The sequence below is a fragment of the Boleophthalmus pectinirostris genome, unplaced genomic scaffold, assembly GCF_026225935.1.
Source record: "Boleophthalmus pectinirostris isolate CB_2022bp ecotype Guang Dong unplaced genomic scaffold, ASM2622593v1 HiC_scaffold_12, whole genome shotgun sequence".
In the NCBI taxonomy this organism is placed as follows: Eukaryota; Metazoa; Chordata; class Actinopteri; order Gobiiformes; family Gobiidae; genus Boleophthalmus; species Boleophthalmus pectinirostris.
Window position 1 is genome coordinate 1,091,329 of NW_026571018.1, and position 15,042 is coordinate 1,106,370.

General features: G+C 40.7%; 1 protein-coding gene across 1 annotated transcript; it reads left to right on the forward strand.

The window, feature by feature from the left end:
- The first annotated feature begins 1,023 nt into the window (after positions 1-1,023).
- Positions 1,024-14,989, forward strand: zw10 (zw10 kinetochore protein). The gene is made up of 16 exons (XM_020932266.2): positions 1,024-1,255; positions 5,008-5,142; positions 5,640-5,741; positions 5,888-5,965; positions 6,068-6,227; positions 6,752-6,907; positions 7,243-7,440; positions 9,333-9,469; positions 11,062-11,244; positions 11,775-11,995; positions 12,772-12,843; positions 12,909-13,078; positions 13,190-13,320; positions 13,394-13,525; positions 13,810-14,012; positions 14,730-14,989. Exons 1-16 carry the CDS (start codon positions 1,151-1,153, stop codon positions 14,848-14,850), a joined length of 2,304 nt encoding a protein of 767 aa, XP_020787925.1. The 5' UTR covers positions 1,024-1,150; the 3' UTR covers positions 14,851-14,989.
- Positions 14,990-15,042: the final 53 nt, after the last annotated feature.

Here is a 15,042-nt window from a genome sequence, read left to right on the forward strand (position 1 = left end):
TGCTGTTTTACAACCAGCATTGCCTTTGATAGTACAAGTTTATTATATGTCCTTAGATACGTTTTGCAGTATAGACGACCACGTCCTGTACATGTCCCGATATCATATCATGATATCATGATCGAGACATTAATTATTAAAAAAGAAAGAAAAGGAAAAAAGAAAAAGTGTAGTCTAACTTGAATGCACTTTCCCAGTTTTTTATGATGGCACAGCACTATTATATGATTAGAAACAGAAAAAAAATATTTCTGGATCCTTGAAAAAACGAGATTTAATTTTATTGTAGACAACTGAAATGCCATACTGAGAATTCATTGACTTTAAAAGGGACTGGCTGGTCACGCAAGGAAACTAACTCTCCACAACAGAAGCAATAGGCGCGACTCCAATTAATATAAATACCATGAATAATCACTAGAGATACAGTCGCCACGGTAACCTGTAGTCAAGAATATCCAGGTCACAGCCGACATTTTGGGAGTGTACAGTTCGGGAGCTGGACTTTTTCATTTGAAAATGTCCTTTAATACTCTAATATTTGCATTTGTACTTTGTCCCCAAACCTAAAAAACATGCACCAGGGACTACAGGTGGAAATGATCTCTAATGATACAATCTGGCACAATGCACCTCACCTGTTAGGGGTAATGTATATTGTGGACTGTCCCTGTCTCATAAATAAACAAAAATAATAATAAATGAATCTATTCTATTTTATTTTTCGCCCATGTTCTACCAAGCTATCCACCCAACTCTTTATAGAAATTGGCGTTAAGTAAACATAATAGTTATCAATGGTTCTGCCCATATGGTAAACTAACACCTTATAATGTATGACACAAACATATTATAATTCTACATAAAATCTAAAGTACAGTGTTTTTAGGGTGTTTTTTATTTTATGAAATACGGTTTGCCACAAATACCATTATATATCAATTTAAACACTTGCTCCACTCACAAGATGGCCGCCGCATTTGCCACGGCAACAAAAGCCATGACCTATCTAGGCTTTCTAATCCTCGCGTTCTAGATTCATGTTGGCGCCGAGTCCGTTCACTTGCGCCCCTCCTCAGCCCGCTCCAGCCCGCTGCAGCCCGCTCCAGCCCGCTCCAGCCCGCTCCAGACTGATCAAGGCAAGAGGAGCATGGCTTCTTTTGTGACCGAGGTGCTCGCCAGCTCGGGCAAACTGGAGAAGGAAGCTCTGGCCAGAAAAATCAGTAAATTATCGCACAAAGTTCGGGACACCAAGGTACAGTTAGCTGTTAGCTGTTAGCTTAGCTGCTGAGATGCTCTGGTTCTGCTCGGTTACGTGGCCCAAACATTTGGCTCTTGTCTTGTGTGGAATCGAACGATCACTTTTAACATAAACATAATAACTATCTGGGAATAAAACACAGGTACTGTTTTGATCTCAGTTGATATCAGTCAGAACTAATGAAATAAAAATAGACTATTAGACTATAACATAATAGTCTATTAACAATTCGAGTGGCATCTTATTCTTAAACGTGTTACTCCCAGATGTGGAAAGAGTACTGACTATTTGTACACAAGTAAAAGTACAGTTCCTTGGCTGTTAATTGAATTCAGTTACAAGTACAAGTACAAGTACTGCTGCCAAAGTTGGACTTAAAGGTGCACAAGGCTACTTCTAAGGTGGGAGGTCCGCTACCTGCTTGCCTCCATGGAGTTGTTATTTCTTTGCCTGGAATGTTCGACAGTATGGCATTAAACATATCGCCCTTGGATTTGTTCAATTGCGATGTTTTATAGCTCAAAAATACCTTATAAAACATGAACTCTTACCATGAGCTTCTCCATAGATCTTACCATTAACCAGTCTCCATTGTGATTACTACGTTTATTTCCATACTCTGGAATATTTAAGACAAAGCAGTAATATGGAGACTAGCAGATGGTCGGCCCCTCCAATAGAAAAGTTACACATTACACCTTTTAAAGAGTTTATGAAGAAAAATGTAGATATTAAAACATAGGAAGTAGCAGTAAGTTCTAAATCAGAATCCTTTTACTTCTGTCATCAATACCAAAAACTCCATCCAAAATGCAGAGACACAAGGAAGGCATTTTTCTGATGGTTTTAAACAAAATACAGGCATTGTCATCAATTTTTATTTGTCTAATCATACTTATTGTGTTATTTAGACAGGATTTGGCCCTTGTTAATAGAGCTGGAATTACCTCTACATATGTCACATCTCCTGCCCTTGTAGTAAAATGATCAACTTCACCAGAAAAGGAAAAAAGTATAGTATACAAAATACCACTCACAGTACCAGCAGAGCTCTGTCCAGTCAGAGCAGGGGATGCAGTACTGTTATGTGTGTGGTTTTAGAAAGGAGCAGGGTTAGATGTGGGTTGGGACAATTGGGACTTGTACAGTACTCTTCTATGATCTAAAAATTAGCTTATTACAATTCCATGGCTAGAATTATTTAAGTACAGGTTTAAAATTCTACTCAAAAAAGTACAGTTGCCCCAAAAATCTACTCAGTTACATTAGTGTGAGTATTTGCAATTAGTTACTTTCCACCACTGGGCAAGAGGCAGTTTGTTTCAAAATTTCATGCGTAATATTATCAAGTAACTTGAGCATTTATATGTGTGACCAGGCATTTGAAATTGCTATACCACCATGTGGAAATGTGTGTTAAAGGAACTGTATATAGCCTGTGTTATGCCATAAATTTCTTTTGTCAGGGGGAAGGGGCTTTATGGGATAAATAACATATAGAAACTGGGATGCTCATAGGACACACACACACACACACGTACACACATTTTTATATTTGCCGATTCAGATATTAAGCTTGTAAAAATGTTAAAAAATGTTTTGCTTAGTCTGTTCAAAGTTTTTTTTGTTTTGTTTATTTAAAAGGGACAATGCATATTCATGAACATATACTTGTAAATACGCCAGAATTAGCCCAAAGGCTACTTTTCATCTGTAGTCCCTGGCAGGTCAGAGAGATCGAGACATAAAACATAAGAACATAAAACGCTTCACAATAGACAAACACACAAGCATGACATACAACACTGACATTTACATAGGAGCAGAACATTAGTGATCACAGATCTGGTTTCTCTTAAGCCATCATTTCAGATTACCTTTAAATTAACTGAATGTGGTGGAATCTCTTATAGCAGCTGGATGTTGTTCCAGATTTCTGTGCCCTTGACTGATAACACCTGTTGACTGAAAGTTGTGTGTCTAAAGGGTATTGCACAGTCGCCTCTGATAGAGGCTCTTGTTACCCGACCACTAGTGCTGGACTTGGGCTTAATGAACTCACCCAGAGCTGGTGGAGCAAGTCCATTTAAGATTTTGTAGACTGAGCAGGCGAGTTTAAATTTTTGAAAATTTCCAAAACTTAAGATATTATACTTCTGTAGTATGAGACAATGATGAAACGATAAAGATTTCCTATCAAATATCTTTAACGCTTTTTAAAAAAAGTGATTCTATTATTTTTAAGGTTGTCATGTTTGTCAGTGACCAGTTAGTAATGCTGTATTCAATATGAGAGAGAATCATGCTGTGGAGAAACATTTTAGCTGCATTTTCTGGCAATGATGCTCTAATTTGCCTAAAATTGTGAATATTAAAATTAACAATTTTTGATATGTTTTTTACATGTTTTTTAAAAGTTAAAGTGGAGTCCAAGGTAACACCAAGATATTTAAATTCATCTACGAACTGGAGTCCCTCATCCCTCAACAACACATTTAAACAAGACTTTGATGGACGTTTTGAAAAAAGCATGCAAACAGTTTTTTTAGTATTCAGTAAGAGACTGGACTTGGTCAGCCACTTATCTAAACAGGTGATTGCTGATGTTAACTTCTCTGAGGCTTCTATGACAGATTTTGCTTTTGTAAAAATTACGGCGTCATCAGCATACAACACAATGTTAAGGTCCGTACAAACATTCGGCAGATCATTAATGTATAATGAAAATAAAATAGGTCCAAGTATGGAGCCTTGTGGTACTCCAACCTTGCAATCGACATATGGGGATTTGATACCGCTGACGGACACACAATGGGTTTGATTTGCCAAGTATGATTTTATCCAAATTATGGCCTGCTCAGAGAAATTAAATTTTGTTAACCTAGTTAATAATGTTTGGTGGTCAACCGTATCAAAAGCTCTTTTCAAATCAAGAAAGACTGTACCAACAAAAGGGTAAGCATCTAAAGAAAATTTAACTTTTTCAAGAAAAAATGTATAGTAGTTTCAGTTGAAAAATTTGCACGGAAACCAAACTGCATAGCATGCAGTGGGGTGTAACCCATATTTAAGCGATCAATTAATTGTTTAGTGACCCATTTTTCAATTATTTTAGATTTAATAGACAATATGCTGATTGGTCTGTAATTCTTGACATCTGTTTTATTACCAGATTTGAAAATTGGAGTAATCGTGGCCACACGAGACACAAGACAAATGTGATGCACTGAGGACAAACTGGGAATGATACATGGGCACAGACTGGGGCAGTGCAGAAAAATATTGGTGCCAAATATTAGCAAAATATTCAATATTTGACCAATACCAAGATCTGGGGAAATCCTCTGATATCACTGAGATGTGATATAAAATCCCCAGACTCAACCAACTCCTAAATGTCTTTTATTATGCAAATTTGGCTGTTGTGAGATTTAAGCCATGTTAGAACGTTATTGTTGATGTTAATGTTATTACATCTTTAAAACATAGCTGGAGTTATGTTTGTTTCATTCAAACATTCTTTATTGTTAGTCTGTCTACATCTCCAATGCTCCAAATGCTCTGTTATACCTTGTGATGTCATGAAGCTGTTGTTTTCATGTTCACATTTACCTTTTACCTTTTAGTTTAGTACCTTTAGTAGAGGTTGTCAATTCCAGGGCTGAAATCATCCAGATGATTCTAGTGCAAGTTTTAAGGTATTTAAAAGCACAGTACAGCATTCCTGTATTTTGTGTGTGTACTAGGAGGAGGTATGCTGCGTGATGAACAGCAGATACAATGACTTCCTGCCCAGTCTGCAGTCGTCTGAGGAGCTGATGAAGCAGGTGCAGGAAGTGTCCAGAGAGATGCACGCCCTCAACAACTGCATCGACACAGAGGTTTGTGCTTCCATATCTGGCTTCAGCAGCATTTCATGTTTCTCTAATACTAACTTGTTTTAGTGAAATAGTACCTGTGGTCAATATGTATCATAGTTTTACAGCAGTCAAGTGGTAGTTTGTGTGGAATGTTGACAAATACAGAAAGAGCCTCTATCAGTGTCTTCAATACACTACATTTCATCCAAAATGCAGGAACAATTAACAAGCAAGGAACGAGATTTTCTAACAGTTTCAACATTCATAGCAAAATAATAAAATATTTGTCAGATCGTAACTATTGTAACTATTGCTAGTCTATGTGGTTCTGATACAGCTCAAGATCATTCTAAAGCTATTCAAAAAAAATTCTCCTTTTATGTCCTGTGAATGCAACTTTTTTAGTATCGATACTCACTCTTATCAAGTTTTGATAATAGTTGAAGTATTGATTACTATCAGATTTTCAATACTTTTGACAACCCTAATGTGAACTCTGGATTTGGTTGTTGGCGCAGGTGCAGCAGAACATCCATGCATCGGTGACAGAGTACGGCGAGCTGAAGCAGCAGCTCGAGAAGAACACAGTGATCATTACTATGCTCGGACACTTAATACAGGTATCACGAACCTAATCTCTCCAACTAAACATGGGATATCTGTTCAGTCATTTAGCCATAGTGTTGACCCAACCAAAGAGGAATCTAAGGGCACTAAACATGTTATCGCTCTACCAGGTATGATTTGGTTTCTCTGTATGTTGCAGTTTCATAATTCCATGGAGGAGTCCAACAAAGCTTTGATGGAAGAGAAGTATGTTGAGGCAGCCCAACAATTGAAGAAGGTATGTGTGATTATCTTTCTAGTAGTAGTGATATCAGTAGTAGTAGTGATATCAGTAGGAGTATTGGTGGTATTGAGAGTGTGTGTGTGATTTTGACCCCAGGCCAAAGACAGTGTGGCCCTCCTGAAGCAGTGGAAAAGCTCCCAGCTGCCTCTGCTCACTTCGCTCAGCTCGGAGCTCAGTATCCAGAGGGAGAACCTGCTCTACCACCTGGGGGACCAGTGGAAGCGCCTGGTGGTCTGGACGCTCCCCTCCTCTAAAGGTAAAGACAACGCTTCCCTGAATTTTTAGAACGCTGTAGAACAAAAGCCTTGTTTTGTTTACTTGATGTCTTTATCACTGTTGCAAAGTGACATGAAATTTTACTTTCAATCTTAAAAACATATTTTTGTATTTTCTTGTGATTAAGAAGACGTAAAAGTTCTATCCTTTGTAGCAAATAACTTTATATTTTCTGCCCTGAAACTCACTACAAAGGCCCTTTTTTAGAACACTCCATGGTTCTGTTGGGTTCTTTTCCTTTACATTTTACATAGGGACACCTGCATCATCTGAGGTTATACACCCGAGTAGATGCATAGTTCCACTTGAGTGGTCAATACACTAGTCTGGCCAGCCCTGTTCTATACAAAGCCTTTAGTCAGGGGACATCTTAATGATACAGGGATATTCAAGAGGAAATGTCTTGAGAGAACTCATTTTATGTGTCTTTGTCCCAGACCCTCCTGCATTCACTCTGCTCGCTGTTGGATAGATAGAATAGGCTCATGTGTTTGTTCCCCACAGATGGTGCAGGAATGAAGTCCTTCCTTAAGGTGTCGCTGAACCTACGTATGGGCTGTGACGAAGAGGACAGTAAAGCCCTGGACAAGGCTGTGCTTTGCTCTGTTCTGCAGGCTCTGGCCCTCCAGGGGGAGCTGCAGCACAGACTTAAGCTGTTCAGTAAGAGCCCACACTGCTCACCACACTGGCACCATCCCAATCCGATAAATGCACCTGGAATGTGACCTCTGCTTATCCCTGATGCAGCTGCTTGAGTAAAACTTAAGACCTGAACATTAGGAATGTATTGTACATAAATGCTTTCAAAACTACATGTCTGTACTCTACGGTGTGAAAGACACAATGGCAATTATTTCTGTTGTACATGTGCTTCCAAATATTTATTTTCAGTTGCACTGGCCAAATAGTTTTGAACCTTGCATTACAAAAACACTTAAAAGCCACTATCCATTGTTGCATTCCTCCCACACTCTGCCCTGTGCTGTGTGTTCCAGGCAAGGCTCTGCTCCAGTACATGCTGCGGCCCCTGGTGCTGTACCCCTCTCTGCATGTGTGTGTCACTCAGAAGCAGGGTGAGGGGCTGCTGCTGGCTCTGCAGTGTTTGGACCCTGAGAGCCAGGGCCCCTCCAGCCCAACCCAGGCCTACGACAAACTGCTACTGGTGCTCCGCACTTTGCACTCACACCTGCTCGGTACGTATCCCCAGCTCACACCACACACATCTTACACATTCAGTCAATTAGCTATTTTGCAAGACTGGGTGTTGTACCACTGCATATTTGGTGGCACGGTGACTGAGTGGCTACCACTCACACTTCACAGCTAGAAGGTTCCGGGTTCTCTCTGGATTTCCCCCAACACACACAGTAGTTCCTGGGGCCCTGAGCACTGTGCTGTGGTATCCACTGCATCCTCACTGAGGAGATGCCCCGGCACTGAGGAGGGGACCTAATCCTTGTTTTGCAAGAGTCAACTAAGTCTCAAGTCTTTGGTCTCAAGTCTAAGTCAAGTCCTAAGTCAGTGCCCCCCAAGTCAAGTCAAAGTCCTGTTTTGAGCCATTTGAGTAATTTCAGGTTTTTAAAACAAAGTGTTGAATACAGCTTGTATTTTTGCAATTTATAGACCTTTGCGTTAATTAATTGCATTTCTTTAAAAAGTCATGGTAACAAATCTCACAGTTCAATATTGCGATATTTTGAAGAGGCTAACAGAATATCAGATAAACTATCACGGCAAGACCTTAATGTGAATCATTACAGTCATAATAAGCCATTTTATTTTGTATCTGCACTGAAATGGAGCAAATGATCATAGTTTATGTAGCTCCCTGTCTTTTAGCTGCCACAAAACAATGCATATAATAACATTTTATCAAGTCAAGTCTCAAGTTGTGAAAATAGACTCAAGTCTGACTCGAGTCCAAACCTAAGCCCCAGTGCCATTCAAGAATGGGTCAAATGCAGACGACAAATTGTACCTACAGGGACAATAAAGTGTACCTTAACCTTAACTTAATATAGCAAAAAAAAAAAAACATCTTTATATTGGTCATTCAGAGTTTTTTTTTCCTTTTATGTGTTATTATCTGCTAACACATACCATCACCATGTTACCTTTGATTGTTTTGAAAATGCTGTATTACACCAGATGTGACAACATATTTAATATGGGCCATATTTACAACATATGTGGCAACAAATGTGGAAGAGGATCTTCCAGAGGAAACACTTTGAGCCATTTCATCCCCAACTGAAGGATCAGAGCAGAGTAGGAAGGGGAATAGAAGATGACAGCGCGCAGAGACGCAGCAGCTTGGAGCTCCTACAACTGGCACCTTACTGTTCAGTTTGTTGTGATGCTCTAACAGAATTTCGTGAGAATAAAGCAGTTCAGTTCAATTCAACTCAATATTTGCAGAAAACAGTGTATTAAAATGTTTCAGTTTAGTTTTTGGCACACTGAGAGTCCCCTTCCTTTGCTGCCCATGCTAAACCACTCCCCCTTCAGAGCGTACAACACAATCCGTCTTCTTCCCGCTAATAAAACTACTGCATCAGATTTTGAAGTTAAAGTGTGTTGTTTTGTATCTCCCTTATGTAGGTGGGAGGAGCCGGTTACAAGAGACATAGGTTCATACTGTTAAAATTAAATTGATTTGATCAAGAAGGTATGTGTACAGTTATTCCCCAACTGATATAAGAGAAGAAAACTGTAAAAGAAAAGCCCTATTGCTTTAAATATGGGGACAAAATCCAATCGGTCAGCTGTGATTTTATTTACATTTGGGATCGTAGGCCCAGTTGTGGGGCTTTCCTACTTTTAATTAAAACAGTATAGTAATTTATAAAAATGATAACAGTGCATTGACTGATAACAATAGAAGTGATTTTTTCCCAGTCCATCAGGAGTGTGTTAAATATGCCTATGTAAATGTCTTGAATGGGGTTCCTTGTTTGCATGGGCTTCTATTATTATATTGGTGAAAAAAATGGGAGCAGCCAAATGATAAACCAGAACTACATCACCAATATGAGACTGGATTCAAATAAGGATGAACAGTATCGTCCACTTGTGTGCTGTGCAGATGTGTCCATTGGGGACCAGAAGCTGTCCTCCATCCTAGGAGACCTGATCTGGGAGGAGTTCTCTCACTGCATCATCCACGAGTGTCTCCAGTACTCCATCCCCATGGACAGCAGTCAGCTGGAGCAGTACAGCACGGTACTCCACACTGTGGCTTTAAGCTTATCTATCCTGAAGTTATTTAATTACAGGTGTTTTTATTGGGGGAAAAAGTATTCCGTTATTGAAAAATATGAATTCTTCCTGTGAGTGGGTTCACATCTCCACAGATATGTGCTGTAACTTGACCTGGTTGAATCATGCCATACTGTGGAACATTCCAGGCAAAGTGAGTATATCCCCATGGAGACAAGCAGGTGGCAGAACCTCCACCAACATAGTGCAACATATGTGTTTTTTTTTTTTTTTTTTTTTTACTTCATTAACTTTAAGGTATCACAGCTTGTACATCATAGTCAGTTACAAAGCTGATTACACCTAATATATGTAAGAATGGACAAATGTACAAATACATTTAGAGCTCAAACAGTAAGAAAAAAACAAATATTAATAACAAAACAATTGCACACATACAATAATAATAATAGACAGAAGAAAAGGAAAAAAAAATCAATTAATAAAAATAAATCAATTAACAAAACATAAAAACATGCAAAGCTTGCTGAGATAATAGAGGAGACATGGGACTCCATCAGATTTTAATTTTTGTATCGTATTAGTTGACTGCTGCTTTTTTAAGCCTTATTGCCAGCAGCCTGCTTGTCTTGTTGTTTAGTAAATTTTAAATTGTCCCATATTTTTTCAGTAACCAAGCTGTCAAGTTCTCTGTGCAGATTCTTAAGATCACTAAGCAGTTCAGCTGATTGAGACTTTTTTCAAGTTATAATAACTGCATCTGGTGTGCTGGAGCACTGTTTTTCGGCCACACCTGCAATCCTGATGTTACCTCTTATCATTTGCCCCTCCAGATCTTCACTCTGGTCCCTAAGCTTTTATACTTCTGCTCTGAGACCAGTCACCAGTCTTCACTTCAACAAACTCGTCAGACAAAATGGACATCTCACCTTCCATAGTTTTCACATTGGCTTTTACCTGGTCATGCTCTCCCACAGGGCAGCGGTGTTATTTTATATCTTGGTTATTTGCGTTTTTTAGATGTCCTATCGCAGGGAGGCAAGAATGTCAGTTTTGATCACTGTTGTGTCCTTGCTACTAGCTTTCGGATCAGGCTTTGTTGTTGCTTGGTTAGCAGTTTTGTTGGAACTTCTTCCTGTGGTTACACTGGACCTAGTGTTTGGTGGGGCTTCGTACTTGTATTTTCACAAATTTGTGGCAACTTTTATGGGCGATTTTGCATGCTATTTGTAGCTAACAGTCTTAGAAATGTTTTATAACCCAGTTGGTAACTTAAGTGTCTTTTAGTAATGAAGTTTAAGCAAAAATGTTCAGGAGGCGTGAGTAGTGCATCTTCACTCCATTGCGATTGCTAGAGCCCCCAATCCATAGTGCATCTAACTAATCAGAGTGAAGAAGACAGGACTTTAAAAAAGCAGATGGTTATCTCCTAAAGGCAATATAGAAATAGTGTTCTTAAATAGTAAATTGACAACATTTCAGTAGTGAGCTGCAAAAAGTGTGGTATGTATGTTGTGGCATGTTGCACACACCTATTTAGTGTAAAGCACAGACACAATAAGATTGTTTAGTAACTTTTTCCCATGTTCTTGTAGGTAATAAAGGAGACTGAGGAGTTTGAGAAGAATCTGAAGGAGATGGAGTTTCTGCACGGAGACTGCACAGAGCTCCTCAAATACGCACGCAAAATCAACTGTCACTTTGCCAGCAAGAAGTGTCGAGACGTGATTGTGACAGCACGCAAGCTTATGACTTCCAAAATGCATGACACTGTCAAGGTACAGCTCCAGGAGAACCTGAACCTGCCCCTCCGCCGTGTACAGGCTACTCTGTAAAACCAGCCCACACGCTCATTCCTGTGTAGGACAAGGCACACTTTATCAGTGTCACAGTCAAATGTTTTGGGTTGATGGGTGCCTGGACGAAACCCATGCAACATGCAAACTCCACACGCCACACAGAAGGGCCCAGGCGGCCTGCGTTTGCTGTGAGGCCACCATGTCTCCTCATTTACAATAACATGTTGTGGGTGGAAATGCAGTTAATGGCAGATTGCCACAAAGTGTGAAAATTAGATCATGTGGTGGTTGAGTGACTCACCTGACAACAATGTCTTTGGTTTAATTCCCATGAGGGGTTTCGTCTCTGTTTAGAACCAGCTAAGATAGGTTAAATAAGTTGAATAGGGAAACCAAAGCACAAATGACTATTTAAGGTCTATCCCTTCAGATTCACTCTTTGGTACAAAGAATGGTGGACTATGTATGGTTGTGTATAGTAAAGTCCTTGAATGTTTGCTGTGCTTTAGATCAGCCCGGAGAGTAGACTGCCCCTGCCCAAGCTGCCCTCTCCAGGGGGGGAGCTGAAGAAGCAGGACAGCAGCGCGCCAGAGCCCGGCATGACCAACCAGAATCAGCTGAGCTCCTGGAGCATGTGCCTGCCCCCATGTCGCATCAGCAAGTCTGTGCAGCAGCTGATGGAGCTGGCCCTCCACACACTATCTGAGGCTGTGGGCAGCTCCACACAGTGGTACACTCACACATATATCTAGGGCTGGGTACTGTTTTTTTTCTGATACTAGTACTTTAGTGATACCTGATATTCAATACCAGTTCCTGAACGGTTCCTTTTTTAGTGCCTGTATTTTTTTAATGTAAATTACTGACCAATATTAATAAGAAAATACTTTTCAATGCTTGAATAACTACATTATTGTGGAATAGTTTGGATGTATCTTTGCGTCTGGCTGTCACCACACTTATTTGGGAATTACGCCTTTACCAGGACCAGGAGTTTGGTCCATGCTGTCAGTTTGGCTTCAACTTCATGTGCACTCTACAGACTGGAAATGGATTTATTATTGCGCACTCTGACTTTCAGACACTGTAAAGTCCGTGCACTGAAGATGTGATGTGTTTTTGGGTGGATAGGTTTCACACTGCATGCTGTTTCTTCAGCTCTGCTGTTTTACTGGGTAAGATGACACACTGCACTTTATTTGGACACATGCTAAAATGTGAGTGCTATTTTGTGGCATTCATTTGTTCAGAGCGCAGTCATTACGTGTGAGCACCTGTGCTGACAAATCTACGTTGTATACACTGGCTCATTGACACCCACATTTAAAGTCAAGGAACCGAAAGTTGGCTCCAAATGAACATTAGTTTTTCAGTACCAGTACTTTCCGAACCTTTTTGTTTGTTCCTACTTGGAACCGAGTTTCAGTGCCCAGCCCTGCGCACATGATCTCTTTTATCATCAACTCTTCTGTCTCTGTGCTCATGGTTGACTCTGGCTTCTTTCAGCGCACTGCAACTCTTTTTCACTGTGAGAAACATCTTCCAGTTGTTCTATGACGTGGTCCCCACATATCACAAGTAAGGCTGACATCATTATGGTCATGTTAAAGTCCTACTGTAATAAAGCCCTTTTCCTCCTCCAGAGAGAACCTGCTCAAGTTTCCTCACCTGGCAGCCATCCAGTACAACAACTGCATGTATCTGGCCCACCACTTGCTCACACTGGGCCACCATTTCAGGGCACACCTGCCCCAGCCCCTTAGTGAGGGAGTGGGCACATTTGTGGACATGGTGTCCAGCCTGAGGAAACTAGGTAAGCCACGTCAGTGGAGCCGTTTGTGTCGAGTACTTCTGTGAAATAGTTAATTATTCCACGGTCTGAACTCAACTGTACTTTTTTGTGTTATTGTGTTGATGTATCCAGGTGCTCGGTGCTTCCTGACCCAGCTGAACATGCAGAGGACAGAACTTCTGGACAGACTGTCTACTGCACACAACCTGTGTAATCTTGATGATGAAGACAACTACATAGCTGCCAGTAAAGCCGTCAGACAGGTAAGAGAGAGTGCTTAGATTTACCCCCTGCTCCTGCTCCTGATCCTGAACCCTCCCCTGTGCCCGTCTCCAGGTCATCCACCAGCTCAAACAGCTGGGCACTGTGTGGCAGGACGTCCTCCCCGTGAGCAACTACTGTCAAGCCATGGGAAACCTGCTCAGCACTGCCATCACCGAAATCACAGCCAAAGTCATGGCTCTGGAGGTCAGTCTACTTAACCACACACACATTCACTTCACATCACCACATGTAAATAAAGAAGCACCACTCCACTGCAGTGGAGGTTCTGTCATCTGTTACTTTACCTGGAATGTTTCTCAGTATGGCATTAGAAACATTACTGACAAAGCAATATCTCCATAGAGTAAAGTAGGTGGTGGACCTTTTGTCAAAAATGTTACATACTGTCCTTTATACAATGCTTACCCAATTTCCTGTTAACAGGCTTGGGAACATGCATGAGTTAATGTTCCCATGGATTTTCACAGGATATTTCTTCAGAGGAGGGGGAGCACCTCCACACATTGTGTCAGACCCTCATCGAAGAAGGTCCTCTGGTCTTCACTCCACTCACAGAAGAAAAGAAAAACCGCAAGTATCAGGAAGAGGTGGCCCTCTATGTGAAGAAGTGGAGCATGTTCAAGGAGCTGGCCATAGTGCTAAAGGCCAACCTGCAGGAAATCGTGGACCGGTGAGTGTGGGCGAGCAAACTAACGGCAGCACATACTCTCAAACTACATCATATTGGCATTCTCACATTAGCAGGACTCTCATGAATATATTATAGGTACGATATGTACCCTGCCTCTAGCCTCTACGTCTTGCTGGTTCACCCGTCTAGTTCTGGCCTCTTGGGGCAGTCAGTGTAGCCATTCCATTCCTGGGGGGTGCACGGAGATTCTGTGTGACGACTGTAGTTTTGCAAGGATTCATGTGGTTAGGAGGGATGTAGTCAAGGCAAGGGCCACTTGAATGCCAAGGCAGCTGCCTTAAATATAAAGTGCTGCAGGAAACACTGAGAATATACTGCAGCTGCAGAAGCTGCATTAGTACTGAGTCATGATTGGTGCAGGTACTTTGGTTTAGGTAGTGACCATTCAGATCAGAGAGAAGCATTTTAGGTTTATTTCTAACTGGCATCCCAAATGGGAGAGGCTCATTCTTCTTTCTGAGAACCAAAATGGCAAATGGCAAATGGTAATTTTTGTAATTACAAATAATGATACAAATATCAGTGTGACAGTTGTTATCAGTAAAGGCTGTATTTGAACATGCTTACTTCATATCTGGGACATATAGATGGGACATTTTTATGAAATTTGAGCTACAAATTCTGCAATCATTAGTTATGGGTACTTGAGTGGTCAGTTGATCATTCCTGTGTTCTAAACCTCTTGTCTGTCTGCAGCTGGGCGGATGGGAAAGGCCCTCTGGCTGTGGAGTTCTCCAGTTTCGAGGTGAAGAGTCTGATTCGTGCACTGTTCCAGAACACGGAGAGGAGGGCTATTGCTCTGACCAAAATCAAATGAGGCTCGAACAGCAGGCCAGTCACCTCTGTGCCTATCTGACATCTCTCACTGTCAACATTTTTATGTATTTATTTGTAATATAAATATTTGCTAAAATACTTTCCACTAAGATATAATAAACTGTACATTTCTATGACAATGGACTTGTCTTAAATCATTTTACTCATGATACTAGTCTGCAGTCATGAGGAA